At 42.8% G+C, this 26,396-nt stretch overlaps 1 protein-coding gene across 3 annotated transcripts in view; it reads right to left on the reverse strand.

Moving 5' to 3' along the window:
• TTLL5 (tubulin tyrosine ligase like 5) overlaps positions 1–26,396 on the reverse strand; it is a 141,365-nt gene that overhangs the window by 105,257 nt on the left and 9,712 nt on the right. For all 3 annotated transcript variants that reach the window (XM_063333497.1, XM_063333498.1, XM_063333496.1), the window contains exons 8-12: positions 25,730–25,799; positions 25,350–25,434; positions 9,450–9,551; positions 9,233–9,324; positions 7,027–7,134 (exon numbers count right to left, since the gene is read on the reverse strand). In XM_063333497.1, the coding sequence (XP_063189567.1) occupies positions 7,027–7,134; positions 9,233–9,324; positions 9,450–9,551; positions 25,350–25,434; positions 25,730–25,799 (457 nt within the window). The remainder of the gene's footprint in view (positions 1–7,026; positions 7,135–9,232; positions 9,325–9,449; positions 9,552–25,349; positions 25,435–25,729; positions 25,800–26,396) is intronic.

A 26,396-nucleotide genomic window follows, 5' to 3' on the forward strand; every position in this document is an offset into this window, starting at 1 on the left:
CACCTGTGCCACTGAAATTTGTGTCTTCCCTTTCTCCTTCCGACTTTTTCTGTGCTTTATATAATGGTATCCTGCACACCATGCTTATAGGCAACACGTATCAAGAAGCTTCAGTTAGAAAAGTTCACTGTGTTACAATTTCATCCACAGCAGCAACCAGTCAGTGGAAGGGAGAAAAACTTCTAGGACTATAGTCATGGACACAGTGCTTTGTTGAACCAAGCAAACCTTTGTCTGCCAAACTTGAGCCTTCAGAGACTACATAGTACTTTGTAAATCAACTCCATCACTTTATCTAGGGATGGTACAGTACCTGCTTCAACTCTGGTAGAGCACATCTTAACAGCTATGAGCACACGAACAAATCTACATCTTGGGGGCAGAGGGAGCTACCACAGTCAGGTCCCAAATCATTCCTGTTACTCTGCAAAAGGCCAGCATAACAGTTTAGGCTTTGATAAGCAAAAGGCCACATTGTGACATAGCGAGTAATAGAACAGAAGCCTCTACTCTGGACACCAAAGGCTGTGGAGAAAGCACTGGTGCTGCAGTCTTGTGCATGAATTTGCCTTGTACTCAAAATACAGCTGTTTTTAGAGAACTTTATTTTAACAGGAAAAGGTTTTATCTCTCAGTGTTATTTCAGGAAAGGACCCAACAAGAGGGGACAGAATTATTCTACATGTTGGTGTTCTTGCTTACTTCAGAAGATGCACCCCACACCTGCCAGTTTGTCATACTATCTTGGCCAAACGTGTAATTACCTCACTTAGAGGCACTTTTTCCACAATAGGTAATCAGAGGAAGTCCATCACTTATAAGATGACTTCTCTACCTTTCTTCCTTCAACTGAAGCCTGAAGGACACTTAGTCGCACTCCCAATAACAGTCTGCAGAAGTGGATTAATTTCAGGGTACCTACATAGAATACCTTGAGCTGGAAATGACCCATAAGGATCATAGAGTCCAAATCCCTGCTCCTCACAGGATTACCTGAAACTAAGTCATATGACTAAGAACATCATCCAGACACTCCTTGAACTCTGACAGGGCTGGTGCCATGACCATTTCCTTGAGGAACCTGTTCTAGTGACTGACCATCCTCTCAGCAAAGAGCCTTTTCCTAATGTCCAGTCTGAACTTTCCCTGACACAGCTTCATTTCATTTCCTCATGTGCTGTCGCTGGTCACCAGAGAGGGGAGATCAGCACCTCCCCCTCCGCTACCTCCCTTGAGGAAGTTGTAGACTGTGATAAGGTCACCCCTCAGCCTTCTTTTCTCCAAGCTGAACAAGCCAAGTGACCTCAGCCACTCCTTGTAAGTCTGTCTTCAAGACCTTTCACGATCTTGGCTGCCCTCCTTCTATATAAACCACTACTTTCTTTGGTAAAGAGAAGATTACAGTTGGGCTTATCACCTATACCAAAATCAGACTCAGAATCATCCTTCTACTCTGAAGTCAAAAAAGTTAATAAGGCCATCTTCAAGGCTAACAGCAAAGAACAGGTGCCTTGGTGCAAACTGGGTTGCCTTTATAATCCTAATCTTACAGAGGAAATAAATTATCACCCATGAAGAACAAAGTTCTTCAACCCAGCATGTGAAATCATAGTGAGTGAAGAGGTTAACATCCCAATAACCACCTTTGAACATCACTTAACTTCCCTCACGTCACTGAGAAACAGAAGACTAGATATGCTGCTACTTGTTCTTCAACAAACTTAGATGTCCAAATTAAGAAAATGTAGTAGCAGGTAGATCAAAATAAAAGCGAGCTGAATCCATAAATACATGGGTACACAAGGTGAAGAAGAAAGACAGCATGTTTCTGACTTCATTAGCTGACGTTCTTTCGATTTCAAGCTCCTGAAGTCCAACAACCTTAGCCCCAAGCAATCTAGGGGACAAGAATAACCTGGTGCTCCTCGCTTCCATGTTCTCATCTATTTGCTAAAGACCTTAGTGTCACTACAAGAACCAATGGCAGTATAAGGTGGAATGAAAAGACAGGGTTGATTCAGACTTTGGTAACACAAGTCCACTGATTATAAATTAACAATGCTGGTCATGTCTTTGTGGCTGTTTTCGGAAGAGCCAATTTTTCCTAGGTCTGCCCCAGCACCCTGAGAAAGAAAAATGGTGCTACCAAGCTGAAAATAGCTTCCAAAAGAAACTAGAAAGCTTCTGCAGCAACAGGGCTCCTGACTCTTTCAGCTGAGTTTTGGGTGATAAATCATCAACAATCAGTTCAGTACCATTTAGAGCTATGCAGTGACAAGTAAGGAAAATGGTGCAGGGAGAGACCCTAACTCCTACAGGAGCTATCACTAGAAGACCTATCCCTTGAACTCATTTTACCCTTCAGACTCAGCTGGCAGTTTTCTTTAATTTTGAAGATCCAGCTGTTATATTACTAAACTACCTTGGCACATTGGATCATCAAAAGACCTGTGCTGAATGGTACAGAGCTCCTGGATCTGATGGTAGCCAGAGGACTCTAAGGACAACTTTTTTTCAGATTCAAAGTGGCATCTTTACACACCAGCTTTAAAGCAAAGATTGACAGTAACAGTATAAAAATATAATGAATTAAGCTTTGCAAAAAATAAAAATGTAGTGAATACGTGCTCTGCTTTTCTTTGGTGTATCATCTATGAAACCGGAAAAAGATACAGAGTATGTGTATGATATATGTATGGCTGACCTAAAGCTCTAAGCAGGGATCTACCTATACTCACATCAAGCAAGCCTGCATAGAAATTCCTTAAGAATCTCAAGTTTTTAGTGTTCTGCAAAATTAATTATGGAGCAGGTCAGCACTGTTCAATACTACAACCCAAACAGGTCAACTGCTACAAATAAGAAAATTAAACACTCATGAAGAACAGTAACGTAGATGGTTGAGAACTGGTGATTAGATAAAAATGAAGACTTGTTTAAGCATTTAGTTCCAGATCAGCGCCACTCAAGTAATACAATAGTTTGTTTGCTCTATACCATCTTAATGTAGAAGTGAGCAGAAGCACAAGCCTGACGAATTCAGCCTTAGGACACAGGAGCAGCTAAGTAAGAATCTCATTGCTTTGGTGGGATCAACACGCCTATTATCCTATCCTTCCCTGCCTTCTTGATTGCAGAAGAGCTCAGTGTCACCACTGGGTTGACTAGACCTGGGAATGAAACAGCCAACTTAAATCTATTGCTTCTTCAGGCTCATGTTTCAGTGACTACAGAAAGCGGTGCTACACCGGATGCTGCCAAAAATAAGTACTGCACCCAGTTGCCTTCACTTCATCCCCTACTAAACCATCCTACAGAGAGATTCTTCAGATTGCCTGAAATCAGGCCTCACTGCCTTTTCTAGCCTACCCAGAAGTGCTTGCTCCATGAGGGAGAACAATGCAGTCTTTAATTGGCTTGGGCATATGTACCACTATCATACCTACTGCAATGAGATGTCACATCCCTCAAAGTCAGTGCAAACCCTAGTTTCTCTTAAAGAAGGCTCCAGAGGCAACCAACAACTCAACTGTTGACAAGCTTCAGGACAATGCAGTGGTTCAGAGTCCTGCAGTATGGCCTCCTCTAAAACTACTGGTTAAGACAATTTTTACATGCAGCTTAATTTTACATGAGGAATTGTTAGCTAGTCACGAAGAACAAAATAGAGGCTTGAGATCACATTGTTAATAACAATACATGAACAGTGCTGCAACAAAAATCATGTAGTACTTGCACTACTTTCTGTGATGCACTCCAGAGGAACAAAACTACTGAGCATCCCAAGTCCTCTGAGATCTGACTATTACTAGAATGCAGTAAACAGCTCACATGACATGGCCAAAAGGGGACTCACTACAATCTTTCCACAAATTAGAATCATAGAATTGTTAGGGTTGGAAGGGACCTTAAAGATCATCTAGTTCCAACCCCCCTGCCATGGGCAGGGACACCTCCCACTAGACCAGGCTGCTCAGAGCCCCATCCAGCCTGGCCTTAAAAACTTCCAGGGATGGAGCTTCCACCACCTCTCTGGGCAACCTGTTCCAGTGTCTCACCACCCTCATGGTGAGGAACGTTTTCCTAACGTCCAGTCTGAATCAACCCATCTCTAGTTTTAATCCATTCCCTCTAGACCTACCATTACCCGACATCCTAAGAAGTCCCTCACCAGCTTTCTTGTAGGCCCCCTTCAGATACTGGTAGGCCACTATAAGGTCTCCTCGGAGCTTTCTTTTCTCCAGACTGAACAACCCCAACTCTCTCAGTCTGTCCTCACAGGAGAGGTGCTCCAGCCCTCTGATCATCCTTGTGGCCCTTCTCTGCACACGTTCCAGCACGTCCATATCTTTCTTGTAGAGCTCCAGAACTAGATGCAGTACTCCAGGTGGGGTCTCACAAGAGTGGAATAGAGGGGGAAGAATCACCTCCCTCGACCTGCTGGCCATGCTTCTCCTGATGCAGCCCAGGATACGATTGGCTTTCTGGGCTGCAAGTGCCCACTGACGGCTCATGTTGAGCCTCTTGTCCACCAGCACCCCCAAGTCCTTTTCTTCAGGGCTGCTCTCAAGCCAGTCACTGCCCAGCCAATATCGGTGCTTGGGATTGCCCCGACCCAGATGGAGGACCTTGCACTTGCTCTTGTTGAACTTCATGAGGTTGGCATGGGCCCACCTCTCTAGCCTGTCAAGGTCCCTTTGGATGGCATCCCTTCCCTCCAGCATGTCAGCGTCCCCACACAGCTTGGCAGCAGCACTCCACTTCGACATTAGAAAAAGAATCATCCTGACCTACCACTCTCACTTTCTAGGCAAGTATGGGTAGCTGGAACAATACAGACTGTCTCACGAGGCTTATTTTAGAACATGAAGCCATGAATGGAGTCTTTTCCCTTAAACCTAGAAAACAAGTATATTACATAAAAAAAACATTTATTTGGGAAAGGAATGACACAGCAGCACTACACTGATAGAGAAACAAAGTGGGCAACCTAATCTAGACAAATAAGCACTTCTGATTTAATTTTTAGCAAGAAGGTGGCAATTGTGCTGGAGTCCTATTCCCTAGAACACCATCACAAAGACTGGAGTAGAATACCCATTAAGTTTGTCATATTTTTCTAGAAGCTTTCCAAACAAGGCCTACCTCTGTATCTGAATGTCAGATGTAGGATTCTGAAGTCTGGGATACTTTTCAAGTGATCGGTCTTTCTCAGGACACACATGCAGTTTCATTGTTCACAACCCAGAAAGAAAAGGAAAAAAAAAAAAAAAGGGCTCTTGGGAGCCTTTGCATGCTGCCTTGAAATCTTCATTCCCAGTTTTCTCCCTCGTTAACAAGCCATGAACTCAGCCATTCTGAACACTTCTAGCTAGAGAGACTGCCTTTTTTACAACAGGGTTAAAAGTGGCAGAACCAAAGAGTGTCAGAACAAGACACACAGATAAAGAATAAGCCATACAGCATGACAAGGGCAGTCCAAATCCTTGGGACATGGACCACCACTTAATTGTGGGGGAAGGTGGCAGAAAGTACGGAGCTGTGGAAATGCCTCAGGCTCCCTGGGGAAGCAGTATGGCTCCTACTTAAGCTCTCTTTCCTGGGAAGCTCTTAATTTATGTTTACACTGAAATAAATGGAACAAAACAGTTTATTTGTGGGGGAACATCTGAGAGGGTGGTTAGTGCAGCCCTTGGGAGGCAGCAGGAAGTGGGATAACCTCAGAGCCAGGCCCAGCAGAAAGTACACCAGGAACATTAGTTTCCACATACACAGCCCAGAGGAATCTAGAGACACAACTGAGGGAAGAAAAGGGAGGAGCAAAAGAGGCAGTTAAAGTTTTTTGGTGTGCCTTTTTTTTTTTTAATCCAGTTGTTGATATTTTTTCAGTAGCTGATAAACTGCTACGTCACTAAAACTATTATCTAACTGATAAATCCCCATGTATGCCAAGGTTCTCCAACTTTGAGCAAAGGTATCAGAGTCAGTCACAAGAAGCTAAGGCCAGAGAGGCCACTAGCTTGGCAGGTAACTAAACAACATACCAGCCATGGCTCCTCCTTGATTCATGACTGCCTTGCCACCCTCAAATATCCAAAGATGACAGCATTTATGTTAGAGTGTTGAAAGCTGCAGAATTGTCAATACCCAAGTACAAAGCAAGGACCATACAAATGGATTTACCTGTCACGGCTAGTTTAAAATGTAAGTCCCAATACCTAAACGCAGGATTGCTTAAGCCAAGCTTGGTCTTTGGTTTAAGCACTGACTGAAACTAACTATAGACTCATTTCCCCTGCCCCGAGACTCCATCTTCGTGCATGTATCCACATGAGCAAAGGGTGGCTAAGAGTAAAAGGAGGCCTCTTTAGGGAAGGTTGGGAAGCAGCCACTGGAAAGCGGGAGAAGGCACACTGTGGTACCAGCCGCTGCTTTCTGGACCTCATCCCAGCATCTGCTGCCAGCAAGTTCTCAAATCCCTTTGCCAGAACATAGCTCTCCATCCAGCTTCTGCCAGAAACAGGCTTTGACGCCACCATGCGGTACTCTCACACAAGCACAAGCCCAGAAGCATTACCACTACCAGCATTCCAGGCACTGCATTACATTCTTCCCTAGTCCTCAAATGCACATAGGACAATAATTCAAGACTACATTGTGCTAGATGGCTCAACAGAAAATATTACATGTTCTGAAGGGATATTTAATCATCCACAGCCATCCTTTGCAAGGGCACTACTGGGTCAGTAACTTCAACTTTCCAGCACTTCCACAGTTGCGTTTCAAGTCCCTTTTCGTCATCCCATTTTCGAGTATGAGATTCTGATGAACAACATTGGCATAGGAGCAACTGTGATCCAACATCCCCTGCCCTCACAAACACCTATACTGAGGAGCAATAAATAAACAAACACAGTATCCAGCTTCCTTGCAATAGGGAATGCACATTTCCCTGTAGCATCAGAAAGCTGGAAGTTTCAAACAGTACTCAAGAGCCAATCAACAAATATGCCCCCAGTGCCTTACCAAAGCAACTGCCACGATGTGAAAGAAAAGTTTTACAAGCTGTGGCAATGGCCAGCTCAGCAGAAACTACAGTCTTGATAATCAGGTCCTCCACGTTGGCCATCAGTGCTGCAAGGAGGGGAGGAGGGGAAAAAAAAAAAAAAAAGGAAAAAGTAGATTGAGAAGTAGCACACAATATCTAAAAAGCATGAGAATATGCATATGGACTGCTACCTTTGTGAATCAAAGCATGTGAGAGCCTATGGATGACAAAGCAATGATGTTTGGAAATCCATGCAAGCATAAGTATATAGATACATGTGTAAGTATCCTAGTGCAAAAGTATTCACAAATGAGAATGATAAAAGTGATTATATGTACAGTGCAAGTAAGCAGAAACATGTGGCAAGCACATCAGCACAAGTCAGCTGGAGTCTGATCACCACCCACTCAGAATATTAGGAAAGATTAAACAAGAGTGGGTTAGTGAGATACGCCCTTACACTACAGAGAATAAGCCATAGCCACTGAGACAGAAAAAATTTTCTTGTGGACTTTTATGAGAGAACTGTTTTGTGATGTTGCACCTTCCTCTAAAGCAGCTGTTCCCACACTACGATTCATAAATTATTTCAAAATGGTATGACAGGTGTCAGCTCCCAGTCCTGCTGACCTATAGATAATTTGCAGTTTCAGTACAGAAGCTCTCTCCAGCTCCTGTATGAGCCTGTAAACAGAGCTCAGGAACAGGAATCTGAGCTGACAGAGGGAGCAAAAGGCAAGAAAAGATGCACGTTAGATATAGGCCTGGATTCTACACTGAGCTTGGGATGAGCCATGCAATAGAAAGAACACCACACTTTGTTTCTGTTTTCAAGGACAAGCAATAGAGAAGTCAGAAGAGGAGGGAACAGACAGACACTGGAGTCCTAGTCTAAAAAGTTAGTAGGGATGATAGGATAGCCTTCCCCACGCCTCAAAGGGAGCACAAGCAAACACACAAGACCTCCAGCAAACCCACACAGACATTTGGTAATCCCTGTCCCAAAGAACATCCAGTACAAACCACCTGACTACAGAGTTCGATGTAGGCCTACAATTACTATTTCTGATGTTCAAATAATGACATGCAGGGACCTGAATAATTACAGAGGGGCATGCAAGCAAATTCAGATGTGAACTTCTGTACCAGAAGACAACTAAGTGAAACTAACACAGCACGGGCACGTATAAGTGCACATAAACATCTCGCAACACAAAATTCTTGCCAGCCCAGACAAGGCTAGCACTTTCCAGCCAGCATTCTACCTCCCTACGACCAGAACCAGATGCATCAGAGAAAGGTGCAAGAAGCCTTGTAATGGCTAGTTAGAGAAGCCTGCTTACATTGCTCAGCAGTTTACTTAAGAGTGTGTGTTACATACTTTGGTTTGGGGTGGGCTGTGGAAACGTATCAATATAAATAACTATGCGTACACAGCTTACTGAAAACATATGGTGCAAGAAGTGACTGGAAAGCCATGCACACATATGATAGGAAAAAGTCTGCTTCCATCTGAAAGCCAGATTCAAACCACTTCCTCCAATATCTAAGTGCTCCCTAGCAACATTGGCTATACGGGCATAGCTATCAGTAGTGTTACTGATACCTCAGTATCACAGGTAATTTATCCTTTGAAGGATATACCTGGATTCTGCTCTGCAGATGCATTTACTCCCAGCAGACCTGGCAAAGGTGTGGAAGAGGGAGCTATTTTATATGAAACATAGACTGAAATGAAAACACCCAGCAAAAACCTGAGCCATGGAAAGATGACACCACATCCAAGAGTCATTCAAACTGGCACAGCTCTCCAGAGGTTGGTCACTCATCAGACTGAACGGGCCATGGGAGCAGTAGAGGGAGGGAAGCTTTTAGAAGGAATGGAATGACCTTAAGAAACGGGAAATGTAGGTAAAATATTAAGAAACACACCCTGAGAAAGTCTCAGAATATTACTCGCAAAAGGGAAGGGGTAGGCCTCATCTCTGGGGATAGCACTCATCTCTGGGCATAGAGAATAAATGCACAGCTCTAGTGAGTAAACTGTAAGGAACAATGCTTCCCTCCACCCTGCTCTGGTGTTAAGTGAGACACACTAGGGCTCTTCCCTGACTTTGTAGGATTCACACTAGTGAGATGATTCAAGATCCAACAAAGGAATAAAAGAACAAGCTCTGTACTGACCTGCGGTGTCTCTCCCCTCTTGTTTTAAGTACCTCAGCATTGCACTCATGCTCCACTTGTTTCCATAATCCTCTACTTCAGGATCATCACAGCTAAAAATAAAAGAAAGAAGCGAGTTGACACCACTGGCGTACCTCTATGGACTTGCACCAGCCTTAGACCAACTTGTAAATTGACCCAGCCTCTAGAGATCAAGTTCCATTTTCCAGCTAAGTACCTGACATAATCTCCACTCTTCTTGTTGACACTGTAGTTGGTCAGATGCATGAACTGGTTTTTAATGTTCTTGGATGCCTGGTCATACCTCACTGTTGCAAACCTGTAAAAAGGGATAACGATTCACAATATTTCTTGAACAAGTGACACACTTGCTAAATATGACCTAATACACAGGCCACTCAACAACAACAGCTAGGGAGAGAATGCATGTAATGAGACTTCATCAAATGCAATCTCTCCTCACGAAAAATACAGTTTATTCTCAAGGGCCACATCCAGGTGCATTTAGTCTCTTTTTCAGCTTCTTAGGGCAGGGAGCTCCATTTGCTCACCTGGGAGTTTTCACAGCCTGACAGTGTACACATCGTGCTACGCACATTGTTTTCCTCAGCTTCTAAGATTTGTGGTCCTTGGACATTATGGTCAAACAGGCCACTTCGCTTCAGGCAATCAGTGTCACAGTCCCTTCAATTTCACAACAGCACCTACCATGAACACTTAAGATCCACTGGTCCTGGAAAATGCACACATTCAGAGCAATCATACTACATTTGCATACCACAATCAGTATTTCCTGAAGTCTCATAGAAGCACAGCTCAGTTCTTGTGTACCCCAAGGATGCCTTAGGAAAGGCTGAGGGTGGGAACAGGTTTCTATGACTGACGACTACACAGCCTACAACTGCCAGTCCTCGTTCTCAGGAGGCATCCAGGAAACCCAATATAACCTTCAGGCCAGACCTATTTGTCCAACAAAGCAGCATCTGCTCCGGGGTGCTGTCATTCTCAGGGACTACGCAGGCCTTCCACAACTCAAAGGTGTCACCTAGCTATGTCCAAGGAAAGGGACTGTAGGAAAGACCACAGTCAGGTGCAAGACACTGCTACAAGCTTTTTAGTCTCTGTATGAACCCTGTTACAGCCAACAATACCAAAGTTAAATCAGCCCATTTATTAAGGTGTGGTGGGTTGACCTTGGCTGGATGCTGGGTGACCACCAAAGCCACTCTGTCACTCCCCCTCCTCAGCTGGACAGGGAAAAGAAAAACATAACAAAAGGGTCATGGGTTGAGATAAAGACAGGGAGATCAGTGACCAACTACCATCACAGGCAAAAGACTCGACTTGGGGAAATTAGTTTAATGTATTACCAATCAAATCAGAGGAGGATAATGAGAAATAAATCCAAATCTCAAAAAAGACACCTTCCCCCCCACCCCTCTCTTCTTCCCAGGCTTAGCTTCACTCCTGATTTTATCTACCTCCTCCCCTCCAGTGGCACAAGGGGACAGGGAATAGGGGTTGCAGTCACTGATGGGTTGTGCCTTGGCCAGTGGCAGGTTCTTCTCAGAGACAGATAGCATCGGCTCTATCTGACATAGGGGAAGCTTCTAGCAGCTTCTCACAGAAGCCATCCCTGTAGGATCACTGCCACCAAAACCTTGCCATGCAAACCCAAGACATATGGGAACAATGGTAGTAACCTCCTGATTAAAATGCATTACCTGTGCTGTAACTGAGTACCCCATCACCCACTCCCTTAGCCATACACTACCATCACCGATATTTGTGTTGAAATGAATTGAAGACTTGATATAACTGTAAAATAACCCAGAATTTTGGTTTGTAAGGTGTTTGAGGGGTATTTTTTATTTGGTTTTATGTTGAGGAGGCAGCAGAGGGAACAGGAGGTTAGAGGGAGAAGGGTGCGAAAGGACAAAGGTAGATCAGCTCCCCAATCAAGCTACAAAGTTGTAAATTGATGAATTTGTTTGTTTTTTAATCCCCTCTCCAGTGTCCACACAGACTTAAGCTATCCATACTCTCTTTCCTCAGCTATCCATCTTTGTTTTACCTACACGATACCAGCATAAGTGTCTGTCCTGCACAGCAAGCATCTAAACCCAGCCTTTTTTGCTAAGCTATTTATCAAATCAGATCAGCTCACTGCATGGGTACAGAAATGCTTCTGGCGATACAATACAATGGGCATCACAAGCCCCTGAATAAGCACAGGAATATAGCACCAAATTGCACTGAAGCAATTTAAACAGTAATCTTATCAACAGCACACCTCTTTAAAAAGAGGTTGAATGCTGAAACAATATAAGCTTCTGGGGAAAAGGAAGGAGCTTCTCCCGCAACCAACTGCTAGCACACACAGTTGCCCATGCTGTCCCTCCATTCCAGTTTGCACTGTGCAGCCAGGGGGGAACTGATCACATACCTGTGCCAGGAAAGGAAACGGTCAACACAAGAATGGGAACAGCAGCCAGGAAACGTGCGGGACTGTTTCTCTTGATCACCATGCCAGTTTAAAGTGTTCAAAATTACATCTTGTGCAAAAGTTGCTGTCTAAAGGTGTAGTTACATGATCACCCTTTGTCAATCTAAGGATAGAGGGCAACTGAAAGCTCATCACCTGCCCAGTTCCACACTCCAGCCACTCTACTTGATCTGCTCTGGAAATTACATAGCCGCAGGCAAGCCAGGTAACTTCACAGATCTGACCGAACAGCCACTTGAGCAAATATAGAAAGATACCAATTATCTTTCAACCAGATGCAGATATACCCTCCTTCAGACATAACGGAGAATGTTAGGATGCAGAGTCAGGACAGAAAGAGGGTACTGCCTCCATTTTTAGGAGCAGGCCACAAAATTTAAAAAAATAAAAATCAAACATTAAGCAGAGGATAGTACTATTTGAGGAAACATTTGCAAAATCCTACACTCAGACAAAAGACATACCATCAAGTTAAATATAGTGTAATAGAATTATTCCAGTTGGAAGGGACCTACACTTATCATCTAGTCCAACTTTCTTATTCTGCACGTAATCAATTCCTGTTTCAATATATATTTTAGGCCTCAGACTTTGCAGAAAAATAAATAAAACAAAATATCAAGGGCAGAATCCAGGGCATCTAGTTGGCAGAATGAATGACCACTGCTAACCACCACAGTTCATAACAGCAAGTATGTTCTGGTTATAAAAAACAAAACAAAATTAAATCAACTTGAGAAGAAATACCTTTTTCTTCTGATCATCCTCCTATACCACAATACCAGTGTCTCAAAAGAGATAAAGGGAGCAAGAAAGGGTAAAGGGAAGTCAGACATATGCTATCCTAAGAAGCCCTGGCAAGAGGGAAAGAAAGTACCAAGGAAAGCAGGGTTAGTTGCAAGAAAAACACAGTGGATTCAGGTGAAGGCTCAAAGCAGGAAAAAGGAGGCTGCGCTCAAGAAAAATATAAGAGGGAGAGGCTGGCTGTGCAATGAAGTTAGCGTCCAGAAAAGAATGCATCCCTAATTTGCTTTATTAATAGTGATCTCTCTTTATCCTTCCCCTATTATTTTCTGTAGTTCAGAAGAAGCTGAGCTATACAAAGACATCTAACAAGTTACACAAGAAAGAAATTCATCCTTTAGAAAGAACTGCCACCAAAAAAAGAGTCTAATTTCCCAGTGGAAACGAAGCCATCACTGCCCTCACTTGGTAGCCATTTTGAGAAATATCTCTCTCTCCACAAGAACTGTATCAGCTAATCCATGAAAATGCTCATCAGATTAAACCTATCCTTAAATACACAGGTGGGAGCAGGAAAAAACAGAAACAAAAACACCCCCATGATGTAACTAACTCTAAGCAGCAAGGTTAAAAAAAGTGAAAAAGATTTCACTCCATATTTTTCTAAGCTTTAACTACATACGAAGTCAGAGCAGCTGGCAACCGAAAAGAGTTTGGAAGTTTGGATTCCCTTTCCACATATTTCCACAGCTAAAAGTATTTGAATTTCTTTTCAGTTTAACTGTAAATTTCCTGGATTTAGCACTTCTATTTTGAACATAGTGGCAATAGCCCTATCATTATTTTTTTTCCTTAATTATGATTTCATCATCTTCACCTTAATAATCATTTATTGGCAACATACTGAAAGCATTTGTTGATAATATGATTTCAGCCAGATCCTGGAAGATACTGAGCACGAGTGGCAGAGGGCAATTCGGTTCGCCATGCTTATCAGCTTCTTAATTTTTTTAGTTATGCACATAATCAAAAGTATGAGGATACAAGCCCCTGGCAGACATACTTCTAAACAGTATTTCTTTACCTTGCAAATGCTGGCATTAGCTTCCTTCTACAGAGACTGACCTTAGTTACTAGCTGGTCTGAGCTCCATGGCTGTAGAATTTACATTTCCATGGGAACTGGATTATTCAGAAGGGATTTCAATGTGTTCTAGAGCTCTCAGTACATAAACTTTCTCTTCTACTAGGATGTTGTCATCTTATGGGATATCATGGGTCAGTTCAGCAATGCACAAAAAAAAAAAAACCCCACACACCATTAAATGATTCAAATGTACTATCAAAAAACCCCAAGCTTTAAACAACAGAATCAGATGCCAGCTTACTACACTCTCCAACAGCTGGTTTGACAACCTTACTAGCCTCATGCTAAGTGCAAGTCTGCAAATAGAAAATCCAAGTTATTTCTAGAGCCTCTATCAATAGCCTCTGGATGTTAGAATGGTGACAGATGACAAGTCCAATGCCGGCAATAGCCCACACCCCTTAGACTGTGTTTCTCACCTGCTTGGGATGGAAGAGCGTTACTACCACTGAAATATCAGTTATGATTACCTTCAGTACTCTAGTTCTACAGCTTTTCATACTGTACTTCATCGTATCTTTCTTCTGCTGTAGCAACAAGGCTACTCATCCACCACACTTGTTCTCTCCAGAACAGACAAGACTTGCACACTACAGAAAGCCTTGGATCAACAGAAATTTACAGGTTATTTTTAGAGACATTAAGATCATAGAAACAGGCCTTACAGTAAGAGTGGAAAGTAGGAAAGCTTCAATGCTTCTAAAAGTCTTCTAGGTATTAACCTGAGATTAGAATAAACTCTTGAGAAATCTTACAATCTTTTAGAGTATGATTTCATTCCAGGGCCCTGCTCTCTTCCAATGACATCTGGACTCTGACCTTTTTCCAGTTCCAGACCCCTTCTAAGAATAGAATATTTGTCACCTAAATATAAGGGCCAAGATCCTAAAAGCCATTTAGAAACTATAGGGTAAGGTCGCACAGAAAATAAAGTGCAAGCCTCATGTTTTCCCAGTAACACAGTTTACCACAAGCACATGCTGCAACATTCTGCACGAGCTATTTTCCTAAGCACTAAAGGCTTCATGCCCAGGTATCTCATATTGCTATAATCCAGCCAAAGAGTGATGAAGGCACAAATAACTGAGGCCAGGTCATCATCTGCCAGGACAGGACTGTTTCCTAGCCAAAGCATTACTCGTGGATGCTGCTATGTGGGAGCCTGCAATCAGCCAGGAATCCGAGAGTACTCCTAAACTGAAGGCTGCATTGTCCACATGCGAAGGCACGTCTTCAGCCAAAGAGACTATTTTATCGAGTGGAACTCTTCAAAACACTATCTTCTGCTCACTAACACCACGTCTTTCTTGCTCTGCTTCAAGCAACTCTTACTTTCCCCAACTGTGATCTGATCCTGTCCGAGTTCTATATTACTCCATAGGCTTTGCAATGCAGAGACCCAACACACTTACCACTGCTGTGTATGGCTGGTAGTTAAGTTTGCATGGCCTGAATGTTCAATAACTGGATCCACATTGCTTAGAATTCCTATAAAGAATTCTCCTGTAGGACTTGTCAAAATAAAAGTCTAGGAACAGGTGAAATTTTCCACTATTAGTCAGACAGGAAGGTTTTGTGCCACTTCAGTGCATTCTTCTGACCCCACCTCATTTAAATCAGTAGTTGTTAACAATGCAAACTATTACAGAGGTAGCCAAGAAAGGAACGGATGTCTGTTCTGTATCCACCATCAGAAGGATATCAACTCTGTTTTGGCCTGAATTCAGATTTCCTTTCTCCATAACCCAGGTTCTAACCACAAGTTTTCAAAGTTGGATTTCTCCTGCGTTAACTGAACTCTCTTTCACCTGCCAATGGGCTTGTGGGGTGGACGGAAAAGAAGCAGAGGATGCAGGAGGAATGGTCCCCCATCACAGCATTAACCTGGGTCACCTGTGTGGTATGTATTACACAGAGATAATATGGCTCACAGCAGCAAGGACATAGGAAGCATCTTCCCCTGTCTTGATATTATGTACAGCCTGTATTCACTGTCTAAATTGAACAACAAGTGATATCAAAGATATTCACTTTCATTAACTTGTTTCCCTGGCCTTACTGCACTCCCATTCTCACAAAGATCCTCCCCTTCTAATGAATTATGTCCTTTTAAAATCTGAGGAAAGGAAAAAGTTAAGAAAATTAAGGACACCTAGTAACATAATATACAATACATTAGATTCCAAAAGCCTCTGAACAGAAATATTGTGGGAGAGCTTCTACCCCAAAACTACAGCTGGAAATGGGAAAGGTTAAACAGAGGTTGACTGCGCACTGTTTAGTTTCCACGCAGATTGCTGCCAGCAACACGCCTCCCAGGCAGAAGTAGCAGCAATCATATTGTGAACAGCCCTGGCAGCCTCCCTCCCTTCCACTGCAGCTTCTCTTTCCTCGGGAGGATGGAGGAGATGTGCTTCATTTCTGAATTCAAAACTGAGAATAGAGAAGTGACACTGGTACATTTAATTGTTCTGACACACCTGCCCGTGTCTCAGCTGGTCACAGCCAAGTTACACAGGCACAGGCAGATGAAGGCAACAACCAGTTCCCTTTCCCAGCAACTACACACTGCTACAGAGCTCGCCTTCAACAGCAGCACATTTGCCTTCCCTCTGGCTGCACTTTCTCTGGATCAGAGAGGAGGGAAAGAGCAATCAAAAGGAAGCAGTAGGGTGGCAGTAGTGGCAGCAGTTCTGTTCTGGGCAGCAGGAACAGAAAGTCAGGGGAGAATTCCTTCAGACTCCAGAAGTACTCTCAACCTCCAGACTAAGAGTACATCACTTAGAGGCATCCCAGCTCTCTACCCCTCCCTATCACGCTTCAGGCTTCCCCTGTTAAAAATCACCTTTGCCATTCAGATACTGGCAGATTACTGCCCTCCCTCCCCATCGTGTAAGAGATCACTATAAGCCTAACACGCAAGTTTAAGCTCCACCTTCAATAGGCCACCTACTTCAAGTGATATGCAGCACTTTTCCCTGTTGGCCTAGCAATCTATAAAACATGTCACAGAGCTCACACTTATCTCTAGAACCCCAAATCCACCACACCAAAACTTGACTGGCCCCTAACCCACACCCCTACACTGCCTTAACCCAAACAACCTGCCCTTTTACTGTCACGCGTTCAGACAGGACACTACCCGAGGGACCATACACCACTATTTGCCTTATCCCCAACATTACTTCAGGAAATGAATTGACCACAAGGTAAAGTTTGTCATATGCAAGTCATTTTGGAAATACGCAAACTGGATCATTAAATATTTACATAAGATGTTACATGGTTTTGCATGAAACTTGGCAGCTCTAGAATGCTTATTTGAAACATCTAGCCAGGGCCTAGGAAAAGAGGAGAAGAAAAAGGACCCTGGAGTGGGAAGGAGGAAAGAATAGTTAATCCTTTTTCTCTCAAAAAAGCGCTACAGAAAAAGCACACATTATGATAGTCTTTTCCATGACTGCACACAGAGTTCCTGCCTAAATGTCCTGGAAATAACCAGTGAAGCGTTTCTCTAAGCACGCTCCTCACATTTTATGCTTGGAGTCACTTTCTCAGTATCTCTTCCTTCCCCTCCCCATGCATTAGACTTTGGCTTCCCTGTTAGTCTATTAGCTGCCACTTTGTTTAGGGAACTAAACACGTAGAAAGTTGTTTGTACCATTGAATTCTCTTTATGATTCCCATGAACTGCTGTTAAAATGAGGATGAAAAGAAACAACATTCCCTAAGGGAATTGTTCAATGGACTAGAACTGGTAGAGGAGAACTAGAGATATTTCTATTTTTAACACTATCAAGGCCTGGACTCCAAAGCACCACCTGGGACCCAGTTTACGTGCAGTACAGGGCAGAAAACAGAAATCTAGAGACCATCACAATCCCCCTATCTTGATCATCAATATTTTCCACAGCATCCACCTGATATGTCAGTTAGAAACCAAGTATGAATAGGAGCGAAAGCTTCTAGGAGAATTACTAAACATAAAAACGAGTTTTGGTAACATCTCTGTGATGGCAGAGTTTCTCTAACCAAAGTTGGATAAAATTATTCAGACAGTTCTATGTTAAAGAACAAGATCCAGGAGCAGTTTTACCAAATGTTTGCAGAGACAGGAGAAAAAAAAAAAGTCTTATTTTCCTTTTTTCTCTTTTCATAAAATATTTGCAAGTTTTCAACTTATGTGCTGCTATTAACAGGATTTCGAATGTACGGAGCATAAGGAAACACCGTGAGGGTGACTGAGCACTGGCACAAGTTGCCCAGAGAAGCTGTAAAGTCTCCTTCCTTAGAGATATTCAAAAGCCATCTGGAGAGGGTGCAGGGCAACTGGCTGTTGGTAGCCCTGCTTGAGCAGGGGCTAGATGACCTCCGGAGGTCCCTTCCAACCTGAGCCACTCTGTGATTCCACGAACCTCTTCTGTTCCTCACATTCTCTAGTTTCACATTGTGCAGACTGTCACCAAGAGCTGCCCAGCCCCTGCGATTCTTTAGTACACCAATCCTGCCTGTTAATTGCAACAGTAGGGTCATGTAGTTATACCCAGAGACCATCCTCTGCTACCCAAAGACAGACTCAAATGACTGAGGGGAAGAGAAGTAATTTGCAGAATATGAAAGATGAGGAGAAGCCTACAGAAGAGAAAAAAGTGAATTTGCTAGTTAGTATTCAGCTACCTTTCCTTCAGAATTTCCTAAAATACGCCATCAAGACGACAGGTTGCTAAAGCTGGCATGGCACAAGATACGTAAATGTTGCTCAAGGAGACTTTTTTTTTTAAACACACAACTCTTTCAACCAAAAGAGCAGTTTTGATGGAGCTCACCAAGAACGGGTTGTTCAAAAATCAAACCTTTGTCCAAAGACAAGGGGACCAGATTTAACAAAAGGCATCACTAGACCATGACTTAAATATCTATATATATTTAAAAATATAAATATTTTTATATTACATATGCATAAAAATATATATTGTAGACTTCCTTGTGGCTCTCAAACAGTAGCAGCCTGAGGCCTGACTACCCTGTTTTACAAAGAAGATTCAAGGTAAAACACACATAGTCTAAAAATCAGGTAATAGATGTCTGTATAGGCAGCACATTTCTATTAAAAGACACATACACAGATCTCTCTCATCAGTGATTCAAACCCTGCTTATCTTAATTAAAAAGCAAGGAGGCAGCAGAAAGTCTCCTGGCTTGATGCACTATCCATTGTGGGGACAGTCCAGTGGGGACGTCTAGTAAAAAAAAAACACTGCTCCACAGCTTCTGTGCAAGTCGATGTCTCCTGAAGTGGTCGTAGTCTGATCCCAAGTGTCCATGCAAAAGCGAGTTGCGGTCCCTAAGAAGCAGAGTCCTGCCAGGCAGGGGTTACTGCAAGGGGGATGGGGCCGCTGCGGCAAGCTCTGGCCTAAGCACAGCCTGTGAGGTAATGTGAATTCCTTGGCTCCAAGCGAGCACCTGAATTCTTTGGAAACCACAGGAATCCAGCACAGAAAAGGTAAATATCCCAGCAGAGCCAGTGCTAATTAGGAAGCCAGGCTACCGAAGGAGGAGACACTGCGAGGCTGAGGGGGGTGAGCTCAGGAGGTGGGATGGCAGCCACTGTGAAGCCCGGCTGTCTACCCCGCCATTACCGGAACTCTCGTGTCCCTCTGGAAAGTCTCACCCAGCTGCTGCTCCTTCAGCCTTTCACAAGAACATTTGGTTTTCAGCTCAGTTTTGCCTTTTTTTTTTTTTTTTAAAAATCTATTTTTCAAATTCAGTGTAAGCCTGACTCAGGAGTTCCTGCTGGGCTAGGACTCAGAAATAAGTCTGCCTAAAGCTGGTGGTTTAGGCAAAGTAGGCTACAGAAATCTCCCCAAAACATGGAGCCATTTCACTATGAATTCCCCACACCATGTGTCAAGTGCCCATAATGCCTGCAGGCACCAAGCAAGACAGGTCGACCAGGCTCCTTTCTGTCCCACAAGGAGGTACACAGAAAGAGGGAAAGTCAGTCAGGAGAAAGAGAGGTGTCCCTAGCTGGCAAGATGGGGAAGGCTCACAAACAGCACAAGCTATTCCTGGCCCCACGTCCTCTTCAGCTGTACTTCAGACACAAGTCAGGCTTGTTATTCTCTCCTTGCACGGGTGCCCCTCCAAGAACCAGCATAATCCACCAATTCAACAGTTGGCTGTAAGACCAGCCTTGGGACTTCCACATAACTGGGCTTGGTGAGTCACCTTCAAAAGCATGTCAAAGTTCGTAATTAAGACCGTAGTTTATTAACAATGAATCTCTTATTCATACTAGGATATAAAAGGTATGTCAATAAATATATTCCATCACATATTTTGGAAGTCTTAGATAAATAAAACTACCTTGATTTTTAACATACGATCAGATGACTAAGTTACACTCTCACTGAGTTACACTCTCAGGCAAACGTGGACCAAGCTTCCCAAGACCATCTCTTTCTCCAAACCTGTACCTTCTATGCAAAGGTCCCAGCTACAGTTTTACAGACTGTGAATCACAGATGGCCAATCCAGATGATAATTGCCCTTTCCAGCATCAAGTTACTAAATATCTGCCAATTTAACAGATGCACAGCAGCATGCTTTGTCTGCTTTTTTAAAATACGTACTAGAAAAGTGTTGGACACCACATTTTTCAATCCAACAGACAAAGATCTTAAGGCCCCCAGTGCTGCTTTATGCCTTAAGCACAGCTTCAGTCTTGTTTCAAGCTTCAAGAAAGAAAAAACCCACCCCGCTCCCTCCAAACAGATCACTGAATATCCCCAAATGAATCTATTAGCAGCATTCCTTCTAGAGGTGGACCAGGCCCAAAAAATGCAAGACAAGGTTTGATAGTTTGAGGGAGGCAAGGCCAGAAAAAGTAGCATTGTAGTGAAAGATGAAAACAGAGCACGTTCAGCGATACCATTCTTAGTAACTCTCCATCAGGTCTGATACCTGACACTGATGACCTAAGGCTCTGTCCCCACTAAATACAGCTTATTCTACAGGGAGTTGGGTGGCAATAGCTACAAAAAGGAACCTACTCAACATCAGCACTTCCTAAGTTCTACTCAATTTTCTTTTAGAGGATAAAAAAAAAAAAAAAGAAGCTTTGAGGTCAGTATCTTCCTGCAAAATTGCACTGAAAAAGAAGAGAACTTTAGCCTGGGCAAACCAAACAGTTATTCAGTACTTCCAGCACAAATCAAGAAATAATAGCTAAGGCTTTGTTACACACTTCTAGGTACATACCCTTCAAATCTCCTTCAAAGGAAACTTTTTCTTCGTTATCCCACATGGAAAGCGAAACACAAGTTACACATGCTGAATCAACAATCCCTTTCTTCTCCTCAGCACTGAAGCCTCAAATTCCACTCTAGATCATGTCATGACAAGTCTAGCTGTGCCAAGAGAAACCAGGCCTAAGGAAGTATCTAGTCAAACATCACAAATGTGTAGTATACCAAGTCTGTTCATTTTAAAAATCATTACGTCTTATGGTTTCCTGATAGCGCTCCTTTTCTGCTAGAAGTCACCAACTTTACTGCAACAGCCAGGTTCCTCTTCTGCTTGGAATACGCAAGACATAACATTGGAGGGCAACACTGCCTTTCAGTAAATTCAGAGAACAACCCAGAAGAGGTCACCCCAACAACACTTCAGAGACTACCTATCTTCAGAAAGCAAATTCCAAACATGGACATCACCATAGTGCACCACAAGCACTAGCAGATGTCACAAAAACAAATTCCTTTGTTCTGCTGGTGGGTTTCCCCTTAGATTGCTTCAGTACCACCTTTGATTCCGGGCCCCGATCTTACCTTACAGTTCTCTGCTACAAACTGCTTCCACTCTTAAGCAGCATGGGTTGTTTTTTTTTTCTTAAGTAAAGAATAAAAAAACGGCTTCTGCTCTCAAAGATTAAAGCATTCCCCTCCCTCCCCACACAGCTAAAGTTTTGTCCCAGCCTTAAACTAAAGCATTACACTGTGTGAGGCAATAAACGGTCTCTCCCAGCACTTAACTCGCACTGTTAAATGGAAGGCAAAAAAGGCTAAATAGGAAGCCAGAATCCAGTAGCTCCGGCTGCCTTACCTCTCACCAAATGAATTTGCAAACAGGGTATGGGAAAAATACAAATCGCTAAAGCTAAGACCACTAGTGCCATCTGGAGGCCATATAAAACAGCCCACCTAAAGTTTTCTGTCAACCTCTGCTCACACTTGAGTGTTTCCTCCAAAGAGAGCTTCCCAGCACTTGCTGCACAAACTTACCAACTCTACAGCCATAGAAGAATGGAAAAGTTTAAGAGTAATTAAAGATATTGGTTGCAATAAATTCATACCTATCACGTGACAAGTCTTGTTACAAGCCTTTAGCCATAACTGACGCTACAGCTGAAATTGCCCAGTGGGCAGCTGAAGTTCAGTAACAGAACTAGAGTTACTCTCCAGAGCCAGGACTGTCCTTGGACCAGAGATAACAACTCGTTATTCCCTCTACACCAGTCCCACGGTTGTACTGGTGCAGCTGACCGTATCACAGAGCAGCATTAAGATACCTAGTGCCACAGACTACCCACAGTTAGTCTCCATATACTAGCTACCTCTCACAGGGAGCCGTAAGATGGGATGCAATTTAAAGGAAAGGATAACTACCATGAGTAATACCGCAGTGTCCTGTACATTATGTTCCGCTTGTCATGTATGTGGACACCATGTGCTTTAGTCATGTATGTGAACATCATGTTCTCTAGAACATGTATTATAAGACTTAAAGATTTTAGAAGACTGAAGAGTGATTTGCAAGTATTACTGCCACATGGGATCTTACCAAGATGGAGAGTCCAGAACTGTTGAGACTGATGCTTCTGGATAGATACCCAGAAAGAAAAGTTATTTGCTCAGGGTTGACTACAACACTGTTTCAGCTCTGAAGGTGAATATTCTGAATATCAAAAGAACAAAGAAATTCAGCCAGACAGCATTCAGATTATGAAGTAGGGATGCCAGCTCACAAACTCAAAGAAATCAGATCATTGTTTCAAGAGACCTTTTACCTAGGATAGCCCAGGTGATCTACAGTCTTGCTACCAGTAGGAGCTCCTGGACTACTATCTTCTAGGAAGGTATTTCCAGGCCCATTAAGGATAAAGAGATTATTGGAAACAACAAGTACAAGTTTTCCAAAAAGAAGTCATGTCTGATGCCTCCTGATTGTGTTCTAGGATGACATGAATAGTTCTGGGGTCAAATGGAGAGCAATGGATGGCATGACTTAAGATCTGAGCACTCAAATGGCCCCTGTAAAGCTAGAGGAATGGGCTAACAAAACCCTCATGAACTTCATCAAAAGCAAATGCAAAAGTCTTGAACCTGGGAGGCATAACCCTGTTCAGCAGTACAGGCTGGGTGGATACAAAGCAGCTCTGCAGAACAGACAAGCAGTCCTGGTGGACAACAAGCTGAACATGAATTATCGGTTTGCCTTCACAGCAATAAAGGCAAAGTACTTGCTGGGCTGTACTGACAGGAGTGTAGCCAGTAGGTTGAGGGAAATGATTAGTACACCTCTTACTGTGAGTGCTTAGCAAGCACTGGAGACACATCTGGAGTGTCATGTCCGGTTGCGAGCCCCCAGTACAAGGAAAGTATTGACTAAGTGGCACAAGTCTGGCAGAGAGCTTAAAATGGACTGAAAAACATGATGTACAAGGAAAAGCTGAGGAGAAAAGGATTGTTCAGGCTGCAGATAAGAAGGCTAACAATAGATCTAACTGCTGTGTTCAACTCCTTAATGCATGGCTATAAAGACAAAGACAGACTTTTCTCAAAGGTGCATAGCAGAAGGGCAAAAAGCAACAGTTAAACTGCAACAAAAGAAGTTCTGATTGCATATTAAAAAAACACGTGCACATTCACAGTAAGAATGGTCAAACGTTGGAAGGGGTTGTCAAGAAAGACTATGGAATCTCCATTGTGGAAGATATTCAAAACTTTATGGTATAAGGCCGTAGAGCACCTGCCCAAACTTTGAAGATGATCTTGTGAAGGAGGTTGGACTAAAAACCTCCAGACTTCACTTTCCACCTGAAGCATTTGATGATTCTATCTTAAGGGATTCACTAGAACTCTGACCAGTGTACTTCAGTCAAAATAATATCCTTGTTTCCTTCCTCATTTCCTTCCCTAGACCTCTAATACAACTGGAAAAGAAGAAAAAAAACCATACACATCCCCACATACAATTCCCTCCCCCAAGCAAAACACGTTACTCTACTGTCAGACACAAAAATGCTATTTATCATGGAATTGGCAGTTGCCCCCAAACAGAGTAGAACGCTTGTCTCTTACACAGATGAATTTCTTCATAAGTAAAACTCCTTTGTTACAATAAGATCAGCAGAATTACCTTTAAGACATTAATGATGGTGCAAATCCTATTTTGGCAGTTGCTGTGCACTGCCCATTTTCAGAACATCCTAGCAATCTACTCATCTATTCACAACTGATGATCTCTTTTCTGCTCTTCACTTTCCAATAACATGCAATATTAGCAACTAACAATTAAATTGCTGATTCCAAGACTCTTGCACACCAGGCATGTTTAAGGCTCCTTTTCTAAAGTCAATATAGTTGTCAAGTTTTCCACCGACCAAGATGAGCTACCCCCCCTTCATGCCCACCTTTAGGGAAACAATCTGTTTATGTTATCTTTGCGGGCAGAGGCACATCACAACACACCTGAAGGCGTTCATCAGTTTAAAGAAGGATATTTCTTGTGGGATCGTTATTAATATATCATTTTGGATGCAGTAGTTGCTTTGGATAAAGGTACATTGGACTCAATATCTGCCTAAGTCAGAGTCATGTAGGCTCGAACCCTAGAGATACTCTTTCTGGGTACGTGCTTATAAGACAGATTCAGGATTATTTGAAACTGTTGCAGAAGACAGTCCAATGATGCTCTCTTCTCAAACACCACTATAGTTAAGTTTCTGGTCTGTTGGAAATTCAGAGGCGTGATTATTCCAATTTTATTAGCTACTACAGACAGGTATTTAGCTAAACTTCTGTGATGAAGAGAAACAGGTATTTTTGGTAGATAAGTGTTCCTCTGGGAATCTTAAGTATCTTTCATGACTTACATGCAAAAGGAAATTGACATCTTGCAGGATAAGACCAGTGAACTAGTCTAACCACACTTACTTGATACTGTAGAAAATACAAACACTGACCTAAAATTCAGAAGAGGAGTTGAAAGTATTAAAACAAAGGCCAATACAGCCAACAACAGGTCTCCAACTGTTTTTGTCTTCAGGATTAAACAGGAATTGAGAAAGTTTAGACTCCCTTCCCCTTGGAGGATGGAGAAGGAGCACAAAGGCACCAAGAGTCCAAAGAGGTTTCAAGAAGAACCCAACCTTGAGAATGAACACGCCAATGATGGTGTGCGTGTGGCCATTCAACCCTTAAGAGTTGAAAACTTGCTTTATTTGCTACATATGTAATAAAGTCCCTCACTAAAGATCCTATCATCTATATAAAGAAAACTGATGGGACACAGCATGATGAAGTATCATATATTGTAAGCTCTGCTGAACTCTAACTGGCACTTCCCTCATTTGCTATTGTGTCAGGAGTACAGAGGCAAGCCAAGACATCTCTGGATCACCAAGTGCAGGTACGCTGAGAAAGAAGAAACCTCCCCTACCTGGCCAATCCTTCCTCGTAGAGATAGATGACAAGTGGATCATAGGATGTAACCAGAACATAGAGGCGCACATCAAATTTGAAATCTGAAATACAGTTGTCAAGAGTTAGTGACTGCAAGTATCCTTCAGACATCACATCCAATTGAGGAATTTCAACAGACCCTGAGAGCAACAAACCATTATCTGCTGCTGACATAGGTGCCTGAAGCTTCCCCAGTTGAAGAGCTTCCAGATTTTAAGGAATTCACTACTTACATTTTTCCGGTACTAGAGGAAAATAGACCACTCAACTCTTCAACCAAAATCCTGCAAAGTTTGCACAGATCCTCAGGTGTGGGGTGGGGGGGAAGAGAGAAAAGCAATTCCTAAGCATACTCACCATCTATGAGCAGGGGGTTGCTGATGTAACGAGAAACCAGGATGTCATCTTCCAGGACAATCTGGTTTGGCTAAAGAAGAACAGAGAATCCAAGAGTGAAAAAACAGGAGGCTTAAGGAATAAGAAGATGACTAGATCAAACCCACCATTTTTTCCAGCCTTTCCCTCCTAAAGCCACTCTGTACGAAAAACTATGTCCGGGGAGGGAAGAAACAAAATCAAAATGAAAAAACACCGTCAGTCACAACATACTTAAGGTAATTAGATCCTAACCAGAAGCCTGAGAAGGATTACATTGCAAAAAAAAAAAAAATGCCCATTGAATCTTCCAGTTAAAGTGCTCCTTAGATTAGAATACAGATTTAACAGCTACATGGCAATGACGTAAAATAGGCACACAAAAAAAAAAAAAAAAACACATCTAGGATGTGACTGTCATTCTCTTTGCTTCTCAAGTGTTTAACCAAACACATGGGGAAGGGGTTTAGAAGACACTGGAAGGAATATCTAACTACAGTTGGTAAGGAAGTCTCAAGTGAAGAAAATGACTCCTCGACTTGTGATCTTTATAGCTAGATCCTGGGCCGGTATCCAACCTTTTTTCCTACATGAGTAAATACCTTCTACTGAGGTTCAGTTCACAGCAGGGGCTACTGTACCAGGAAGA

This window comes from Chroicocephalus ridibundus, chromosome 4 (assembly GCF_963924245.1).
Source record: "Chroicocephalus ridibundus chromosome 4, bChrRid1.1, whole genome shotgun sequence".
Classification (NCBI taxonomy): domain Eukaryota; kingdom Metazoa; phylum Chordata; class Aves; order Charadriiformes; family Laridae; genus Chroicocephalus; species Chroicocephalus ridibundus.